This window comes from Solenopsis invicta, chromosome 4 (genome assembly GCF_016802725.1).
Source record: "Solenopsis invicta isolate M01_SB chromosome 4, UNIL_Sinv_3.0, whole genome shotgun sequence".
In the NCBI taxonomy this organism is placed as follows: domain Eukaryota; kingdom Metazoa; phylum Arthropoda; class Insecta; order Hymenoptera; family Formicidae; genus Solenopsis; species Solenopsis invicta.
In genome coordinates this window covers 19,299,993-19,319,165 of record NC_052667.1, presented here as the reverse complement: position 1 = coordinate 19,319,165, position 19,173 = coordinate 19,299,993, and the positions used below count along the sequence as shown (strand labels likewise).

The following is a 19,173-nucleotide window of genomic DNA, read 5'->3' as shown; positions in this document are numbered from 1 at the left end:
TAATTCCCTTCATTCTTGCTTCAAAACAATTTTGACGTATCTTTCACCTGTGTTGAACTATAATGGAAAATGTAAAAATGCTATTTTTAGTTCGATTTGGATCTACTGGTTCCAAATCGGACCACGTCTTGGTCCAAATCGGACACTTCTATTTTTATCGACTTTTAAACAGAATTTTAAAAGATTTTAATGTATTTTTTTTTAGTATTAAGTAAAAATGAGTAATTTGACAGTAAAAAATAAAAATTTTATTTACAAAAATAAATTAGTGACAGTTTATATAATTAGACGTTTTCCGATCATGTTATGATATTGTTGTTATATAATTAGAGTTGAAATCAATAAAATTCAATTATGAGTCTGATGACTCATAGTTTAGCATTTCTAACCAGATTTGGTCGGTCGATCACCAGTGCTACGATCAGAATGCAATCCCGATGTAAAAGTCCGATTTGAACACGAGTCCTTTCGAACTTTGGAACAAATCTTACAATAAACGGCAAAAGTAACCACAAATTGATTGATAATATTTAATTTTACACTTCTTAAATATTTTAAATCACCTATCTTTCAAAATTTTAGTACCTTTTAAAGCATTTACAAGGATTTTCTTTTTTTAAAAAAATTTTCACACCATGGCTGAAAATATAAAGTTAAATGAAAACGAGTCAGATGGAAAAATGCTCGTTACACAGTCTGTCTCGTTTTCATTTGACTGCCCCTTATACATATTTGCGTCTATTTTACCTCTTTATGAATGTTATGACAGAACTGCTGTCACATGTTCGATGTTTTATAAGAACTTTACATTATAAATGGCACGCAAATTTGTTTAATCGTATTCATTTAAATTAAAAAAGTCATATTTTAAAGACGGTTCGATCACTCTCCTTTATATAATTTTTTAAAATAGTTGTATAACAATTATATATTTCAAAAATATAGGGTATATAGGTAATAAAACCGTATATCTTTGTATTCCTGTTTTGTCATTATATGCTTACAGTAGTGAAAATTCTACTACAGTATAAGAAATATGGACGTCTTACATGATGAGATAAAACTTGCAGGGCAGATATTTGGCTGCGTTCCGAAATTCACAGTCAGTACTAAAAATCTATAATTCATTGTAAACATACATAGATTTTTAGTACTGACAGTGTATATTGGATGGAACACAGCCGTTGTATTAAGCAGTTAGTCAACTTCTTTTTGTTGATTTAAAGTACACTGAAAAAAAAGTTTGATAATAATAATCAAGCTTTGATGAAATATTTAATTTTAATTAAATGTTTGATTAACCAAATGTAACCAAATATTTAGTAATATTTAATAATGACATTAATAATAATAGATTTAATAATTTAGTAACTAGGAATTTAGTGACCAATCGGTTACCAAACGATTACTAAATATTAAGGAATATAACATTGTATTAATATTTCATAAATCTTGTGAAGAGTTTGCGGTACTCCCGGTATAATTAAAAGCACAAAATTTTTAAAAAAGAACTTAGTACTAGCGCTGTGTCCCTGTGAATAATAAAAAGAAAAGAACTAATATTGCATTTATATACTGAATCTGAAAGATTTCTATTTCAAGATCTCATGGACCTTACGTCACTGAACTTTTGACTTTTATCTACGTGTCTTGCGAAAGGTTAATTGGATATTTAATTGAAACTATTTCATCAAAGCTTAGTAACTATCGTCCAAGCTTGATTATTATTACTAAACTCTTTTTTTTCAGTATATCTCCAATATTGCAATTAAGTTGTATAAGCTCGAGCTGAAATCGATCGCAGTTGATTTGATTGTTAATGTGACCCCGACAAAAATTATTGCAATTACCGTATCGCGGCGTCGTGTGAATCATAATTAACTCACGATCGACACATTAATAATCCTCAATTTGACCGTCCAATTGAGGTCGACCGATTACTCCGTGTTGCTTCATAGTGACATTTGATAACTAAATCGGCGCTGGTGCTCTCGATGTCATTCGCGTATCGGTTGTATGCGGCACACGTGCGCGAACAAACGAGGCACGTGGTAATGTAATCCCGCTTGCGTCGTTGAATCGATAAAGCTATCGCGGGTTGCACCTCCATGAGAATAGAATGTTATTCGACCGAGAGGTCATAATGTATATCGATCTCGGCGACCGATCGCGTGCGCGCCTCTGGAACTCGATCGAATTCTCCTGATCAAATGTTTGCAAAGAACTTGTAGCGAGTGGCAAGTTTTTTTATGGTACTTACTTCTTTTTACTTTTGATAACATGCTTCAACAAAAAAATCTGCAAGATCAAAATTTCTCTAGGTTTTTTTTAATTCGCCGAATACGATCCTGTTTACCAAATTGCTCTACTCTGTCACAATTTTGAAAAATTTATGATTTAAATTGTTAAAAAGAGCTACTTTAATGTATTTTTATATTATAACTATAATATGTGACGTGTTAAAAAAGTTGTATTGCAATCAAATAGGATTTATTGCATTAAAGCTGCGACACGTGTCATTAAAACTTTATGAAATATTGTTTAATTATTTTATTTAAACTCAAGGATCTTTTACGTCGCTAAATACTAATCCCGTGTCAAAATTGATAAATTCAAAATGACGGGATCAATATGATACATGTTAAAATTTAAAAATTTTTGGGATAATTTTTTATATACGATTTAAAATAAATTTTATTAATTTTTACATTAAAGTATCCAATAACCTTTAATCTTAAATATGTAGTATAAAAATTATTGATTGAATTGACTATACCGGAATTACACCGGCCGAAAGCAAATTTTAGTGCTCAATATTTTCTAAATGAATTTACAAATATTTGCAGGATTCCTCAAACTGCGTGCCGCATATTTGCCGAACTTAAAACATAGTTTTTAAGGAGAATCCAGAAATGTAATATCACGAAAATTAAATTGCTAATCAATTTAATAATTTTGATGCTTAAATAGTTTTAGATCGTCAAACCCTTGAAAAAGGCACTTCTGATATTTTAAAACTGTTGTCTTGCTCGTCCAATTGTTTACCATCAGATCAGTCAAGGCTGACAAACATATTATTAATATAAAGTATATCTTCGGGAAGATATTTTATATTCCATATCTGCTATGACGGCATAACATACGCCCAGGGTCTTAACCAAAGTATGTTCAAAGAAACTACATCAAAAGATATGCAGCATTTGTTTGTTACCGTTGTCACTGCGAGGAGGTGTTCTGGACGCAGAAATAAATCTTGTAGAGAGAACGGAAAGGGGTGAAAAAACGTTCTAGAAATATTCTTAATTACATAATAAAACATTAGTCGATTAAAGCATCCTGCAAGCAAAAGTAGCCAAAATTAATATACCTCACATATTACATTGATTAGGCCGGAACACTGATTCGCAGTTGTTGTAGCTGTTGGCATGTATACAGTTTTAATATAGGGTAGACTAAGGTAAGATGGCCATAGTTTTTTAAAATTCAAAAAAACACACTTTTATTTTTGTTATTTTTTAATATTATTTGATATATCACTTTACTGAATCTTAAAGTTAATAGTATGATTGAATTTAAAGAGAAAACACGTATTGGAAATCTAATATTAAAATATTATAACATCAAGGCTATCTCATCAAACTTTTAAGGAAAATAGCCATAGTAGTAATATGAGACAGTTAGCTGTACACGTTTTAAAAATTAAAAATAGATTTAAAAACAGACATTTAAAAACAGATTTCTATAAATTAAAAAAAAGAAAACAGTGTATGAAAAGACAAAGCGGACTATCTTGCCCGAATTGTAAGATTAAGATGATCATAGTGTATTTAAATAAATAGTAAAAATATATAAAAATATAAATTATAAATCACGTTATAATTTAAGTTCCTTTATTATATACATATTTAACGTTGATTATGGTAGCTTAATTGTAATTTATTCGACGTTATAACGGTTTCCAGAGGACACATGTAAAACTTTGCAGGTAGTCAAAACTCAAAGTATTATATAATTTCAGAACAAGATTATTTCGAATAGTGTACGCAATAAATTACAAATAATATTGAATAATAATAGCCTTCAGAACAACTATAAAAATGCACTATTTAGCAATTTATTAGAGAAATTACAGACTACTTCCATCTTTTCCGTATGGCTATAATATCCTAATTTATTCTATTCTTATTATGCTCTACAGTTTGACATACTCATATTTTTATTAGTCATCTTTACACGCGAGGGGACCAAATCTATGTATAAAATGAGTTCTTTCTCAACATCGTGACGCGTGATACAACATTGGTAAATAAAATCGTAGATTATAGCATCCAAAATTTATGAGAAACGATTACTCGTTTTTGTAATAAAAAAAAAAATCGATTTTATTGATTTAAGTACATCTAATAATTGATATCAAATGCATACTTGAGAAGATATTTATAGCTCCCGTCTCGAATTAAATTCAAAGGAGAAGTAGATAAAAAGTGAAAAAAAGTCGTAAAAGTTTAAGCGTCGTGTTAGTAATTCGGAATTGGATTTAGATTATGCTTGGGCGCGAAATAATCGTTCACGCTCGACACGAGTAGGTCACGATCTTCCCTAATGAAGACCTAGAGAAAACGCACTTTTATGCGCGACCGCATTTTACGCAGCTGGAGAAATCTGCACTATGCGCATTAACTTGGCAAAAGTGATAGCGCTTAACTGCACGCGACTAATCGCGAGTGGAGAACGCCACTTTTCTTCTTCTATTAGAACATAATCGAAGATCGTTATCTGAAGCAAAAAGAAAGTACGAGACATTTCACGTCGCTACCATTGTAGCGAGATAAAACCGGCCGTATTTGTCGTTAAGTGTCACCGACATTACGCGGACATTAATGCCCCGTCGAATAAGCTATTAATTATTCCACTCGACGTGTTTCCGCGCGCGTAGGCGAGAGACGCTTAGAGTTACATACATTACCAATGCTGCGCTTTGCCGTGAGACGAGTACTGAGTACCTCGTATCGAGTAACAGTCGATATCTGACCGGTTGGCGTCCACAGGATCTCTGCGTGGGTGCGCTCGGTGTACGGTGACACGTGGATGTATATCGTTTCCGTTTCTCCAGCTATCGCCAGCGCAGTGTAGAATCGTTGCCGCACCGTTCGACCTACTCGCCTCGATCTCTCTACGACGTTTACGACACGCGGCGCGGACTCCTTCTCGGTCGCGCTTCTTCCTACCGGGATCGATCGTGTTCGCCTCGAAGGATAGAGAGAAAGAGAGATGTATATATGAGCAATACGAGGCAATCAACGTCGCCGGCCACGAAAACGAGCAATCGAACATTGGCGACTGATAAACAAGTCAATAACGCCCGATGACATCAACAGAAGGAACTTGATGTGGGAGTATCGATGTTCTGTATTGTGCTTCTCCCTCAGATTCGTGATTAACAATATTATCGAATATTGATATTGAATACAAGATAGCATTTAATTGCTAAATGCAAAGTGTTATTAAAGAAATTTAATTGACAAAAAAATTAAGGAAATCCACTACAAATCTAATATATAGTTGTAAAATTATTTTTTAAAATAGGTAAGAAAATAGAAACCAAGTATGTATGTTTCTCGAATAAAAAGCTATTGTACCACACACAAATCTATCTATCTATCTATCTATCTATCCATATATATATATATATATATATATATATATATATATATATAAAGGGTGATTATTAATGACTGTTTCCATGTTTTACCATAGGAGCATGATTTACCGACGGATACGTATTTCTAGCATATTATATTAGAAATTACAAATGCGTGCTCCTATGGTAAAACGTGGGAACAGTCATTAATAATCACCCTGTATGTGTGTGTGTGTGTGTGTGTGTGTGTGTGTGTATGTGTGTGTGTGTGTGTGTGTGTATATTTGAATTTCTATTTAAAAATCTTCCTAATCTAACTCAAGTGGTAGTATTTTTAATTGCTCTTTGAAATATAATGATATCATAAAGTTGTGTTATTTAGTTCAACTCAAGTATATACTATATATTTTTTTTCAACCAAAAATGTGATTAAATTTAAATTAACCTAATTATAAAGATGCGTGTGCGTGTGCGTGTGCGTGAGCGTGTGCGTGCGTGCGTGCGTGCGTGCGTGCGTGCGTGCGTGCGTGCGTGCGTGCTGCGTGCGTGCGTGCGTGCGTGCGTGCGTGCGTGCGTGCGTGCGTGCGTGCGTGCGTGCGTGTGCGTGCGTGCGTGCGTGCGTGCGTGCGTGCGTGCGTGCGTGCGTGCGTGCGTGCGTGCGTGCGTGCGTGCGTGCGTGCGTGCGTGCGTGCGTGCGTGCGTGCGTGCGTGCGCGTGCGTGCGTGCGTGCGTGCGTGCGTGCGTGCGTGCGTGCGTGCGTGCGTGCGTGCGTGCGTGCGTGCGTGCGTGCGCGTGCGTGCGTGCGCGTGCGTGCGTGCGTGCGTGCGTGCGTGCGTGCGTGCGTGCGTGCGTGCGTGTGCGTGCGTGCGTGCGTGCGTGCGTGCGTGCGTGCGTGCGTGCGTGCGTGCGTGCGTGCGTGCGTGCGTGCGTGCGTGCGAGCGTGCGTGCGTGCGTGCGTGCGTGCGTGCGTGCGTGCGTGTGTGTGTGTGTGTGTGTGTGGTATATAATTTAATTAATTAAAAAGAAATAAAACCCAGTAGCACGTATCTGAAAAGAACCGTTTGATGTACAGAAATTCCCGGATTAAGACTACTACAAATAATTAATTAAAATTCAATAAGAAAGTTAAAGAAATTGCTTCAACAACCAATTTTCTAGCTGTATATTAGGAAAGTAAGATTTCTCAATCTATAATTATTACACAGTAATGTGTCACTTCTTTCGTATGTCAATATCTATCAGAAACATCTCGTATGAATTAATTCTGATCATACTTTGACTAAATTAATTAATAGGACAAGATAAATATAGAGGTACATCGGTACTATACTTTTTTTTATTAAATTCGTGTTTAATTATAATATTGAATGTCGATATTAAGAGTAAGGTAGCATTTAATTCTTAAATACGAAACAATAGTGTTTAATTGAAGGAATACAATTAAGGACATTTTTTAAACATTTTAAATAAACAATATTCTATTTGCATACTAAGAAAATAAAATTCCTCTATCTATAATTATGACAGCATCTTATTTCTCTTGTGTGTCAATCTCGTCAAAATATCTCATACGAATGTAGATCAAATTTTGGATGAATTAATGAACGGGCTGTGGAAGTATTGATGTTCTGTATCGTACTTTCCCTTCGTGATTAATAATAGTATTGAATATTGATATTGAGAGCACACGATAGCATTTAATTATTAAATACAAACAAAATTAAAGAACTAAAATTAAGGAAATTCTTTGCTATTTTCTAACAAAGTGTATTCTCTCTAATTACATACTAGGAAAATTCCTCAATTTATAATTATGGCAATAAAATGTTACCTTCTTCAATGTCAATATCTATCAAAATCAGAATTAAGACAAATCATATTTTAAACATATTTTATACACATAATATGTTATGTGTTTAAAACATTTTTAAAACATGATTTTAAACATTATGTATTTAACCTTTAAGTAAGTAATTAGGCCACAACATCTCAGGCAACGAAGAAATGCAGGATTAGAAACTTTATTTTGGAAAAGAAAAATAGAAAGTATTGTCCATAAGTTTTAAAGTCTATTTTTCTTACATTTCTTTATCTTCTTTGTTAGTCCTAAGGTTTTAACTGTAAATTTAAATATAACATAATATACTAATGAAAAATATGACAATAATATTTCTTTGGGATGTTGTCAGCACCCTACCTACTTACTTACATAACTTTTGATCACCTATCTACTTAAAAATTAAACATGTTTAAAACATGATTTTTACCAACCCTGATCAAAATATCTTGTACGAATGGAAATTAGACTTTAGATAAATTAGTGAACGGAGAGAGATTAGAAGTACCTGCATTTTGTGTTTCCAATTCGTGTTTAATTCTTAAACTGTTACATTTGAAAAAATCACACTATTGATAAATAGCGGTCTGACAGACCGCTATTATGTTTTCGCTGCTTCTAAATTTTTTACAATGAAAAATGTATATTTTCAAAATGTATTATACTGAATACTTGTAAATAAGGGAGGTGGAGATAGATGTTTCAATGTGAGGATTATTCCAAAAAATTCCATCTAGAAGGGTGTTTCTAAAGTCTGTAGAACTTTATATCCGTTATATTTCGGAAATAGTTCAAAATGATGAAAAACTGTGAAATATTTGATCATTTTGAGAGGCTTACTTTTAAGAGGATTATAAAGATTGCCTTTTTCAACGGTTCCTTTTTCAACGGTTGCTCTTGCGGGGCCCTAACTCATATTTTAAATGGAACCCTCCATTATTATAATATATCATTCAAAATAAAAAAAGAAAATTTTTGGTACAAAGCGAACGTTGGCTCCTGTTCGAGAGTTATTTAGGGTCAAAGTTCGAAAAAGGCTAATTTTCAAAAATCGTCGCTCGCATTCGACAAAATTTTAAAAATCCTAAAAAATTTTAAAAAAGTTATACCATAAAAATTTTCCTAACATTAAAATATAACATCACATCAGTAAATAAGAGTTAAAATATGTAAATAAGATGTAGATGAAGAAATACATACATACCTAATACTGCGAAAAAGTAATGTAAACGGTAAACCTCAGTCTGTAGAACCGTTACAATTTTTCAACCGTTTCACATTGCATGTTTCTAACGAATGATAATGTTTGGCGGGGATAGATGGCATACGTAGGTACTATGAGTTCAGAATGCCTTTTATGGATGTCAAGTAGCGTTTAATAGCGTTCTGTAGGAACTGACATTATAGTTTAAATATTAATAATACAATAACATTATTGATATTGAATATTGTTTTATTACAAAATTCATGGAAAGCTTCCAGACACAGCAAAACGTATCTAAAGCCGGGAACACAAGTTCAAGTAAACTCGTCAAGTATCCGTACGCAAGTACGTTTGTCAAGTCTGTCGATATAGATGACAAAACTGCACAGTTATTTTGACTTGAGGAAATATGAATAAAACATTTGATTTATTTAAGCCTCCACTGGCTTGTTCAAGTAAACCAGAGTGTGCGTAGCGACGTGGCAACTCCAAACCAATTGAAAGTTGGCGTTGCGAATAAAAGTAATTATATTGAAACATACAAAAAAAGAATTGTTCTCTAATTGCTCCTTTTATACATCCATAATAACTCAACTTAAATTATTAGTAGTAATAATGCTATTACACAAAGGCAATTACAAATTTTTACTTAGCAAATTACATTTATTTTCTTTAAAATCTATTCTTATAAAACAGTTGCTTCTTAATCGCTTTTTTCATTGTTGTTATTGTATTTTTAATTTTAGTTAAAGAGCAATTATTTGGTATGTTTCATATAATTACTTTTAAGCTGCACACATTTGCACAATCATGTTTGTGCAAGTCTATCGAAACATCTAGATTTTAGATGATTAAAAGTTGCACAGTTAAATATATACGTAAATATTGTATACACGTAGATATTGTACGTTGTCAAGTATATACTTGTCAAGTTAACCGGAATATACAGGGTGTCCGGAAAATCTCCCGCAGTATTTTGGAAACTGATTCGGAACCCAAAAAGAAGAAAAAAAAAAAGTTATATAAACATATAAGGTCCGGAATGAGTTGTTTTCGAGTTACAGCTACATTTATGTTTAAAAAATCATAATTTATCGTCAAAACAGTTTGAAATAAAATTATTTCTCTAAAAACTAAAATAAATTATGATTATTGTGATTATAAAAAACAAATTATGATTTTTTAACATAAAAAGTGGCTATAACTCGGAAACGACTTAATTCTGGACCTATGTTTATACAGCTTTTTATTTTCTTCTTTTTGACTTCCTAATCCCGAAATACTACGAGCGATTTTTCGGACACTTTGTATACGTTTCGGTTAACTTGACGAGTTTACTTAAACAAGTTTGGTTGGCTTATGATGCTCTCTTCAATAATTTCGAATACCGACATGAAGGCAGCAATGTATATATACATATATGTATGTATTGTCAACAATTTAACAGCAAGATGGCAATATAAAAATTACCTTTCATTGTCAGCAACATAACAGTATTTGTGATCCCATAAATTATTATGGCAACATAATGGCAACAGCACAAGTTTAGATGATTTCAAAATTGTCAGCAAGTTGCTGGTAAATTTGCTATCCAAAGTTGTCATATTGTGCCGGCATTAATTTGCCAACAAATATGGACTTGGTGTGATTCTATACCAGCACATGATATGATTGCGAACAACATGCCAGTAACAATACTTCTTCCAATATTTACCTCAATATTTCGCACGAATAATTGATCAGATTTCAGATGAATAATTGCTCGTTATTTTATTGCAGACACCGAGAGATGACAGGACAACGTCAAGTCCGAGTAGTGCGCCCAGCAATCACACCTCAGCGCTGTCGCCATCGCCGGTGGGAGACGCGCCCTTGGGCCGGGCGCTGATGGAAGCGGCTCTGCAACAGCAAATCGCAACTGGTGTCCAGCCGCCCTTAGTCGTCACGCCGTCCGGATACTGGATCGACGGTACCGATCATCGACATACCCTTGATTCTGCCGGCAGGGCATTGTTACCCGCCCAACCAGCCTGGCAGCCCAGGATAGACCAGGATGACACGGCCAAGTGCTATCGCCGCTTCTTCGTTGGCAGGGTGAGTTTTGTTCTGTTGCAGAGTTTAATGAGATGGGTTTAAACCATTAAAATCCACCGAGTATTGAACTCACTTAATTCATCTACGAAAACTCATGTATGAAATAATTCTTTTTCGATTTTTTAGAAAATTAAAAAAAATGTTTAATTTAATTTTTGTTTTAATCTTCAATCTCCTTCAAATATTAATTACAGTTAAAAATTTTATTTTTTTAATTTTATTTTTTTAACAAATTTATTATACGTAATGAACATTTTAAAACCTCATAGGGTCACTGCATCAATGAATCAGTGAGTCGATGAACAAATAAAAATTTGAACTAGTCACCTATAAACACATAAAATGAAATTTTAATATAATTACATTTTCAAATAAAAAAATAATCTTTTAATAAAATTTTTATGAAAATTTGACGATAAAATTACAATTAATTAGTAATTTATTATTTTTAAGTTTTATTATATTTATACTTTTCTAAAATAGTCATTTATTGGTAATTATTCAGTGACTGGTGCAGACTCTACCCGATAAAATCATTTTTGGTCGAAAAATTAACTGAATAAAAAATGATCAGGTTCAAAGACTGATCGATTTCGTATGGAATGTAGACATATGTCTATTACATTAATTAATAAATTAAATGAATCAAATTGAAATTGATTCATAATAGAATTATGAATTGAATCAATTGAATAATGAATTTTGTTAATTATTACTGGATTATAAAAATAACGCTAAAAGTTACAAGATAAACCTAAAAAAAGATTCACTAAGCCGGTCTTTTTTATATCTATAAATAAAAAAAAGAGATTTTTTTCAATGCCTGCGTTGTCGCCAACATTCTATATTTATAGAATATGTGATCCTTTTACAAAGATGAACAGCCGAGAATAATTTTGGATGATGTGATATAACGCGTACGGAAGGAAGTTCGAAATACCAGCGAGACCCCACTTGTATCTTTGTGATCTTCAGTTAAATATAGAATATACGAAGGATATATGGCAGTTTAGATAATTTACGCGTGACAGAAGCGCGATAAAATCGTGAATGTTTGTCAACATCTGTAGATATTTATAGGCGTCTCTACTTTAAAGTAATGTGTCTGTACTCCGAGATTTAATAATCTTTGGAAATATCAATCGCATATTTCATAGCTCTTCGTATACTTTTACACCTTCCGACAATTTTTTCTTTTTTTTTTTTTCTTTTGAACGATCCCTTTACTTTATCCAATTCGTCATCAAGATCAGGGTATTACGCAGGCATAATTCCGTCCCTGCAACTATATTCGAGCGCAAGAACCGTGATGAACCGCGATCGCTCAACCGGTGTTGTACATACATACGTACGTACGTAGGTGTGCAAGTAAAGGAAGACGCGTGCATGGAGGAGACGGAGATAACGAAAGAAAGAAAAGGAAGAGTCACGCGGCGAGGAAAGGAAAAGAGGAGGCACGTAGGAAAAGGAAAAGAGCACTTTGGACGTGGGAGTGGGAACGTTCTCATAGCTCGCACGAAAGTCCGATGCCTGGAACTAACTAAGAGGGAATCCTCTCCTCCTCCTCTTCCTTCTCTTCTTCTCCTTCTGCTCTGATATTCATCCGTCGTCGGTCGTTTTCGTGATCCCTATCCGCGATTTTCTACTGCTTCCACGCTTTTGCCGCCTTCTTTTCACCCACTTCCACCTCTTGATTCGCTCCCTTCCTTCGTTTCTTCTCCGCCGTCGGATCAACGTCATGACGTCCAGGTTTTCTCTCAGAAATAACGAGAAACGCGATTCGTATATAAAAGAAAGAGTTTTTGATCAAAAAGCACACGCGAGAAACAGATCTGGCGACGACGGCAATCTGCGATTACAAAATCGCTAAAGTTGCACAACAAATGAATGAACGACAGTATATATAACGAAATAATCTTCTGTCGAACGAAGCTGTCATTATCTGTTGTTACTATTAATACATTTCGTGCCGCGTGGTAATCATTGGTAAACTACTACTTGGGTTTTTCATTCAAACTGTTTTTAATATTTTGATTATAAAAATAAACGGAACTATAAACTTTTTGATAGCATATACGGATATATTATTAAAATTTAAAGTTAGAGAATTCATCGTATTAAATCCGCCATTTTGAATTTCGTAAATCTGATAAATTTAACATCAGCGGCATTCTTTCAAATACTTATATTTGGTTTAGCTATGATAGTGCTCGATTGCTTCAATCTGTTAAATGATTGTACTCCAATGCTTTCAAAAGTTCACAATTTGTAACTCTGGCGAAAAAAAAACGACACGTTAGCAAACAAAAATTGAAGAGAAAGAATAGTACTACAAGAGACCATCGGTTAAAATATTGGAAATAATTTGCTTTCTCTGTAATATTTTTATGAATATAGCTAAAATCGTCATTTTTAGGTCGCTTTATTTCATTTATCTCAAAAACCTGAGATAAAAGGTAATTTGTGCATCCAAATTCGTGTTCAGCGCACAAAATGACGTAGGAAACCGTTTATAATTTTCAAACAAAATCTCGCAGATCTGTATAATCGAAGGATTCCCGAAGTCATTGAATTTAAATGCCAATAGAAGAATTTCCTACAAAAAACTAAACAAATCCAAAAGTTAAATTTTCAGGAAACAAAGAACTTGTCATTTTTTAACTATTTATTGCGTAAATATGTTAATTTTTCTCTTGTGCGTGTAATAGGTATAATCAAAATTTTAGGTTTTGATTAATATTGAGAACTTGTTTAAAAGAAAAAAAAAACTCGGGACTTGTTTATTTCTTGGGGGAATTTTATATTTAGATTTTATCTATATATTTTATAATATTTTACATTTACTTTTTTTATAACACTAATAATAATAAAAAGGAAATATTACTTGAAAATATAAAGCAATCATTTTTTCATTTTTTATTTATAAAATTTTACATATTACTCTTAACGATTCTTTTATATTTTTCTTTATATAAATACAGTAATCAATTCTCCAGATACATAATAGATATAAGAATAACATTTTAGATTTTGATTGATAATTTTGTGCATCCATTAAAAAAAAAAAAAAAATAATCTTTAGACTCGTTTGATTCTTGCACAAAATTTTATACTTTTTACCCATTTATATGCGCAACGTTACCATAACGACATCGTTAAGGTTACAGAATCGACCCCTTAGTGCCATAACTCAGATTATTTAAAAATATAGACTCTGATTTTGAAACATCCTCCAATTATTATATATGATACAGTACATAGGGTAAACTCTGGTAAGATGGCCATAGTTTTTCAAAATGCAAAAAAACGTATTTTTATTTTTGTTATTTTTTAATAATGTTTGATATGTCACTTCACTGAATCTTAAAATTAATAATACTCTTAAATTTAAAGAGAAAACACTTATTAGAAATCAAATATTAACAAAATATTATAACATATACATTGGCCATCTTATCAAAATTTTAAGGAAAAGATGGCCATAGTATTATGGGACAGTTGGCTATACGCACGTTAAAAACGAATGTAATATTTTCTAAAGTGATAAATAAAACTTATAATTTTATATATTTAGAACAAACACGTATATATATCTTACATATATATATATATATATATATATATATATATAATTATATATGACTTAGTTATAATTATAATAGTGCAATAGTAACATGAAAATTTTAAAATTTGATATTGCAATAATAACATAACAATTATAATTCTTTTAAAGTAAGGAAAAAAACAGATTTCTATAATTTAAAGAAAAACAATGTATAAAAAAACAAAGTGGGCCATCTTGGCCGAATTGTAAGAAAAAGATGATCATAATGTATTTAAATAAATAGTGAAAATAAAAGCATAAATTATATGTCATGTTACAATTTAGATTCCTTTATTATAAGTAAAGTAACGTTGATTATGATATCTTTATAGTAATTTATTCGACGTTATAGCAACTTTTAGAGGACACAAGCAAAACTTTGCAGGTAGTCAAAAGTAAAAGTATTATATAATATTCAGAAGATTGTTTCGAATAGTATACGCATATAAAATACTGCAAATATTATCTTTTAGAATGACTATAAAAATGTACTATTTAGCACTTTACTGGAGTAATTACAGACTATGGTCATCTTTTCCGTATGGCCATAATACTCCAATTTACTTTATTGGTACATTGGGCTTTCTTACAACAATAATTTTTGTAGTTTTTATCCATTATGGAATGCATTTTACTTAACAAATATATAATAAATGCCGTACAAACAGAAATGCCGTACGTCACCGATGATTCACGCAGCATAGTGAGAAAGTTATCTAAAATTGGCGCGGCACGAAACGTGTCAATTGTATTCGCAATTATATTATCACGCGTCAGAGAATCATAACGTTCATTATATCGCTATTATTACTAACAATAAGTTTTACTGCGAGTACTATGAAATGTTACATATCTGCTCGGAAGGTCTGCTAATTAGCGAATAGTTAAGTCGTGCGTAGCTCGTAAGAAAAAGAGCGCGTTATTTTCCGCTTCCGGCGCAGGTTTTTCTAGATAAGACTCGACGGATGAGTTCCCGTTCCGCCTATTGTTAGCCGACGGTGTTACTTTTTGCTCGGGAGGGGAAGGGGGAATCGCGCTTATTTTTCTAATTTACAACGTGAACGGTTCGAAATTCTTTATTTTATGAAGTAACGCTTTATTCTAATCTGCGCAAAATGAGATGTGCCGGCGTGTAAATCCACCTAAAATTAGTTTATGAAAATACTATGAATAAGAGTTACTACATTAGAAAAGATGTCTCTATGATGATTGAAATTTAGAAAGCGCACGCAGAAAAAAAGATTAGTATAGAATCAACAAATCTTTGTCTCATAGATATAGACAAGAATATAAAATTTTCTTTAAAGAGTTTCCGATAATCTTCAATTTTTAGCGCAAAATATCTTTTTATTTTAATACTATAATAGTCATCTAAAGAGAACGATATGATTGTTTTGATAATATAATGATAACAGTGCTAAAGAATTCTAATTCATGGTTCGAAAATATTATTATTTTCTATTCGATATTTTTTCCCAACAATTCATAAAAATTATTATTGAATAAACATGAATATATGTTTCTTGATGCAGCTAAGCAAATTTTTTTCATGTAAGCAAGTTGTTTACTAAATTCTTTAATGATTTTATATCATTGCTTACATATTATGAGTCTGTAATTATTGATTTGATAGACGAAAGTCACCAATACTGGCATTTGTTTTTATATTAATAGGTGATATTTCTTGAACAAAAATAAAACTTTAAAAATATGAATATAAACTATAAAGTGTCTTCTATCAGATGGTGTAGTAGTTTTTACAACATTGTTTTGTTCGTATTTTGTAATAGTTAATGTTTTTGCAACATAACCTCAAAAATAGCGTCTGAGAAATTAGACTCCAAAAACTTACACAATAGGCAGTAATAATGGAATTCAGACACAGCTTCGTAAATTAGGAATTAACTATAAAATAAATTGATCCTAAGTAATAAAATCTATTTTTATGTATTAAACAACAAAGTTTACAAAATTAAAAAGCTAGAATTGAATTTTCCCATTTTATACATTTTGTTTGCATCTTATTATCTATCGTGTCCGACGCTATTTTTTCAACTTTAAAGAACATGTGCAAAAATTCATGAAACATCTGTCAACAGTAGTTGAAGATTTTGTAGTTATTGTCTCTTTTCACAAAACTGTGTACCGGTATATAAAATGTTTACGCTGCACAGTGATTTTATGTTCCAAACGACGCGACGCTACGAGAAAAAATATGAAAAAGAGAAATATAAACTTAACAAGAAGCTGCAAACCTGCAAAATGTTCTAATATTATTAATAATATTATTAATACCCATTATTATTTAAAGTTTGCAATTGTAAAAGAAAATAGTGCAAATTTTATTTTCTCGTTTTTCAAAAATTTGTTTTTGGTAGATTTTATGTAAAAAAAAATGCCTGCGCTATCAATTTTTATTTCTTAAATTATCTAAGCAGGTCATGTTTTTATCAGTATTCATACAGTGCAATGTTTAGTTTTTGAAGGCTTGCCGGTTTAGGAGGGCTACGCTAGTATTGGCGACTTTCCTCTTTATATTCCTGACGTCGATTGGCGCTGTTGGAAAGCAGAAAACCTACTTCCTTTGCGCTCATACCCTTACGTCGCATCGAGAAAATAGTGTGGCGTTGAACACGACGCACCTTTACGCGATTTACCGGCGTATGCTCCGTCATAATGCCGTTTGGTACGTGCGTTAAGAAAAGAGAAGAAGCCAGGTCGCACACGTGGAAGAGAGAGCCGATTACTTGCGGGAGATAACAACGGTACGCGAAGTAATTCGAACCGTAACAGCGCAAACGGTTATACACTATACACCTCTCAACCGATCATAACGGCTAACGATATCAATCGAGAGGTTGGAGAACAAAAGAGACGGCGGAGCGCAAAGTAAAAGCTCGCTGTTTACAATAGGAGGGCGCGCCGTCTTAAAGTCAATAAAATGGCAAGTTGGACGATATTTCCTTACCATTTAAAGCATAGATTTCTTGATAAGAAACAAGTCGTACATATAGACCTTTCGATAAGCTAATACGCGCAAAGAAAGACGCATAAAGTCTACAAGTCCACGAATAAAAAAAAAACATCAAACATACAAGAAATATATCATGCGTATTGTTTTTGGCTTCGAAAAGAAAAATTTGTATTTCTGAATTATTTTAGAGAAAAGTATTGAAGCAATTAAGATGTAATTTTTGTAGAAATATTTATTGATCTTTGTAGATTATGACGTTGTTGCTTATTAACACAAACCATCTAGTAGATGACGTATAAATGGCGTTAAATCGGAAATTGTATATCTTTATGGAAATGATTGAGAGCTATTGATTAAGGAGATGTTAAAATTGCCCTATAATTACCGTTATTTAACGAAAATCTTTTTCCACAATTAGGGTAAGGTTGCCGATATCGCACCGGCTTCTAAATTGCATCATTTCGCGTATAAATTCAACCACAGTACTTGTACACTCTTCGTGAAATGATTTGGAATATAACATAACATTATTATCCTTCATTGAACCCAACATGTTGAACAATAGAAATGTTATTATTAATATTTATAGAAAAATCAAAACTTTCCTGTACATTTCGTAGCTTGATTGCAAAAAAGGTAAAATAAATAATCTAAATTTTGATAATTTGTAATGATCAGAGCATTATTAAAATTAGATTAACAAAGTTTAAATAACTTTGTGTTCTCATTTGTAAATTAAATAAATAAAATTTTACAAAATGCTTTAGTCTCCTAAATCGCATCATGTCTTAGTTTCCTAAATCGCACTATTGCTTTAATCATGATTATATATATATATATATATATATATATATGATTATATATATATATATATATATATATATAATCAAATATAATAATTATACAGAGCATAGATTGTAACAATATTGCCGTAATGTAGCAATATTATTGCAATATTATTGAAAAACTATCGAAATGATAACATTGAAGGAGATTATATTTATTTTACGATATTTATTTCCAATATTAATAAAATTATGCTTATCTAACACATTTTTGCTGGAAAAGAAAGAATCTAAGTCTAACAAAAAAAGTGTCGCTTTACCCCAGGAAGAGTAATATTAACCTGTGGTGCTATTCTGGAGACTACTTGCCTAAATCCCACTATTTGAAGGCTTCTTAAAAATTGTCATTAAAAAATTTATGACAATATATAAAATTCTAAAAAAAAAATATAAAAGGAGAAATATACTTTATTATGATGTAAGAAAATTAAAAATGTTCCTCGTAATTTCTTAATTATAAGTTTTTACGTCAAAAGTGGTGCGATTTTGGTAACCTTACTCTAAAGTATAAAAACCAACTCAAGCCAGTTTACTTTATGCTGAAAACGAATAAAATTTAAAAAATTCAGATTTTTTTTACCAACTTTACTTCAACTTTAATCTACAGCTGTTGAAGAAAATCTCGTTAGTGCACGGTACGATAACACATACATTTCACTTAGAGCAGTCATTGCCTTAAAATTTTTTGGTGTACTAATCAGAAAAGTTTATATTAAATTAGCTGATCAGCGATGCAAGATATCAGGTGAGATTTCATTCAACTGTCAACGTTTATCAATATTTGTTTTGTACAAGAATTTTACAGTCCATTCGTATAACAAGAATAAGATTTTAAGTATGTATACGAGAAAGCAACTTTAAATTCTTAGAATTAATCTTGGATACCTAAATATGAAAAATTAGAGTGTCTGAAAATTTGTCAATTATACGCACGCGACGTTATAGTAGTATGTAGTTACGTATTAATGTTTTGT

The 19,173-nt window shown here is 32.1% G+C and overlaps 1 protein-coding gene across 6 annotated transcripts in view; it reads left to right on the top strand.

The window, feature by feature from the left end:
* LOC105202616 (rap1 GTPase-activating protein 1) overlaps positions 1–19,173 on the top strand; it is a 288,123-nt gene that overhangs the window by 237,743 nt on the left and 31,207 nt on the right. For all 6 annotated transcript variants that reach the window (XM_026138112.2, XM_026138113.2, XM_026138115.2 and 3 more), the window contains one exon: positions 10,462–10,776. In XM_026138112.2, coding sequence (XP_025993897.1) covers positions 10,462–10,776 — 315 coding nt within the window. The remainder of the gene's footprint in view (positions 1–10,461; positions 10,777–19,173) is intronic.